Raw genomic sequence first — 3,168 nt, forward strand, 5'->3', positions numbered from 1 at the left:
CTAAGCTGACGATGTAGCAACAAGTAAGCCTCGTAACGCTTCCTCGGTATCGTACTTAGCGAGCAGCTTCGTCTTCAGCGCCTCAATCTCGTCCTTCTTCTCTACCCTAACGCCATCTAGCATCTCCTTTGCCGGACCAATCAGGTGGGCATCACCTAGTCCCATGACGACTGCCATGAGCGTCAAACTATCACCCATTTTTGCCAGCTCTCCGTCCGCATCCAAGCCGTTCATAATCTTCAGCAGCCTCTCAAAATCAGCATCGCCCGGCGTTAGAATAACCCGGAGCAATGCCTGCTCCTCCCCCTCAACAATGTACTTGTGAAACCGCCCGGGTTCGATGGCAACCTGCTTGCCAACTGCAAGGCCCTGGGCTGATGCCTCGAGGAGGTCGAGATCGGGCTCGGCGCTGCTGTAGACAGAGATAGATCCGCTGATTAGATCAAAGGTCTCTGTGAAGCGACTGTGAAAATGCGGAGGCACTGTTGTGCCCGGTGTCATCGACTCAATAAAGATTGTGCGGGCGCCACCATTTAGAGTTGTGGATTCCTCGAGCTGGAACCGACGTTCGTCCCAACGGCGTTCAGCTGACATGTTTGTATCGATTGATACGACAAACAGTGTATCTCAGTCCCGTTCCTAGCAAAATGAAAACAAAGATGTGAGAGAAACGACACAGGTCTTTTGGCCACAGGTTCCAAGATATGCTGCGCATAATCATGTGCTACGTGGGTATTTATGCTGATCCTTCTCCACTTTGAGTTTGAAGGAGCACGCTAAAGATCCTCAGTTACGAACGTACTTTTATAAGCTAAGAGGGATAATTGATAGCAGTGGGCTAAAATAGTCACTATCGTGAAGAGAGATGTTAGGTTCTGAACTTTTGGGAATCGGATGGAAGGTCTTTCTTGTTCCAAGAATCTTAGCGGAGCGATGGAAGTGATGAAATGATGAAAATCAGTTAACCTTCGTGGCTTTCATTCTATTGACACAGTGGGGTGGGGTGTCTACTACAGTATCTAAGGTAAAGCACGATATAAATTATATCACCGAGGGAGGTACAGATATTGCTCTTGATGAGGGAAAGTTAATTTTCGCCGCCTACTGCCAAGACGGAAATGTATCTTCAAACCACATAACATCTGAAAAGTCCATCAAGGCGGGACCTGCAGTAGATGCATCAAAATTCAGCGCGCCTGGTATATCCGTGGCAATAGGCTGCACGGGTTGCTCCAATGCAGTCCTCCAGATCGGGATTGAGCTTCTGAGTCCTGACGCAGCTCGGGAGAAGAGTTTCTGGGCTGGACCGTTGTCCACCAATACAGCAAGCTCAGATGCAGCCTCTAGTCTCTCTGCGCCTTGTTCGAGACATCTAACCGTATCAACAGTTTGCCTGGCCAAGTCTCGGTCCCAACCTGAGTCCTCTAGGATAGAGAGCCTGTACAGGAACTGTACGCTTTGTCCGAATAACATCATGAGACTCATATTCATGCCTGCATATTGATCTGGCTTGATTGCCAAGTAGCTGTCGATGGAGGCCTTTGCTGCACGCAAGCAACGGTTCAAGTATTCGATGCGTCTAAAGTCGGACGTAGGGTTATATGATGAGCGCGGCAAGGGCTGCACAAGGGCATTTCCATTGATAAGCGCTTCGGTGTAGTAGAGGTAGGTAAGAATGAGGTCTGTTAATAAAGCCATTGTCAGAAGATCGTAGACATAATTCGAACCTGAAACTGACTGTTTTGTAACAACTCCGACGATAAGTTTGCTTTGACCTTCTCCAGAGACAAATTCAACGGCTTTACGTAAAGAATAGGGCTCGCATCCCCATCAATATCTCCTGATAAGGGTGTCATTGCACTCGTGGCATCCTGCGCTACCTGTGCAATGTTTGCCAAGGCAATAAGCAGCAGATCTCCGGGGCATTCAAGTGCCTCAGAGAGAACTCGGATGGGCTCATCAATGCTTGGTTTCCATCGCAATGAGCTAAATTTGCCAGAAGATGTCATGGCACACGAAGTACTAGGGCCACTCTCTCAGTCTATATCCTAGAATTACGAAGCAGCTAGACAGTAGTATTATAGAACAGTCAGAGGCGACACACATGCTTGATATAAGAAAGAAAGTCATAAACGATTGGTAGAGGCAAGGGTAAAGATTTCCGCAGACAACGAGGAGCAAAGGAAACCGTTTATTACACTTACAAGGAGTACGTGATATACCAGGACAGCATGGCTCTTCGGTCCTCGTTTGTAATAGTTGAAATCATGTGCTTTGGGCCTTGCCGTCCTCCGAAGGCGCTTGGACCGGGAGCTGGTGCTTCTCGTATAGGTCGGTCGATGCCGAGATCAGTGATCACGGCAGTCGCAATATTGACATACATTGCAACCTCGGGTTTTCCACGGTGGAAATACCTTCCCCTAATATTGTAATAATTCCATGTTATTGAAAGAGAGATTAGTAAGGTGAACATCGGTCATTCGACTTACCAAGCCAGAAATGCGGATAAGCCAGCCAGGTAATCAACGCTACGCTCGCTTTCAACGATAAGTTGCCGAGCTAGTATCTCTCTTATCTGGTGGGCCAATTCGGACTGTTGTTCAATTGACTTCGAACAAATCGCTCTGATAACCAACCAAAGAAAAGGTCGGTCATGTTGCAACTGTTGCAGCGTAATCGTTTGAGGTAGGTACACCAAGGGGAAGAATTGGAGGTGCTGGGTTCGAAAAGTATCGAGATATTCTGCGCCTTGTGGCGAGATATCGGAATTCTCGCGTTGTGGAGACGATAGCGACGATGGTGATGCTTTAGTAGTAACAGATGATGGCGTCATGTTCATTACCGGCACTAAGCGGTTGTCCAACATATGTTGATTACCAGGCGCCACCACAATACCTTGGTTATTACCATGGTTCTGTTGTTCCTGCTGAACAGTTCTGACGACTGATGTTAACTCAAGCAATTTCTCCTCCAGCTCTTGAACTCTTCTGTTAGAAGATGACATTGATTTGATCGGTTCTCTCGACCTGTGTACGCTTTTCCTTATAGCATTGGAAGGAGTGCACTGTTTACCCAGTCGGTGGCATCGTTCGCAAGTATTCGTAGCGCCCGCCCGCAAAATGCATCGGCATTTGGCGCGCGCACAGTTTATGCACGCATGTCCGTACG

The 3,168-nt window shown here is 47.9% G+C and overlaps 1 protein-coding gene across 1 annotated transcript; it reads right to left on the minus strand.

The window, feature by feature from the left end:
* On the minus strand, positions 1–594 carry UCRPA7_4027 (putative cupin 2 conserved barrel domain protein; the record flags this gene model as incomplete). Its single annotated transcript, XM_007916573.1, has 1 exon — positions 1–594. The coding sequence occupies one exon, from the start codon at positions 592–594 to the stop codon at positions 1–3; it is 594 nt and encodes a 197-aa protein (XP_007914764.1).
* Positions 595–3,168: the final 2,574 nt, after the last annotated feature.

The sequence above is a fragment of the Phaeoacremonium minimum genome, assembly GCF_000392275.1.
Source record: "Phaeoacremonium minimum UCRPA7 unplaced genomic scaffold PA7_03_scaffold_310, whole genome shotgun sequence".
NCBI classification, from domain to species: domain Eukaryota; kingdom Fungi; phylum Ascomycota; class Sordariomycetes; order Togniniales; family Togniniaceae; genus Phaeoacremonium; species Phaeoacremonium minimum.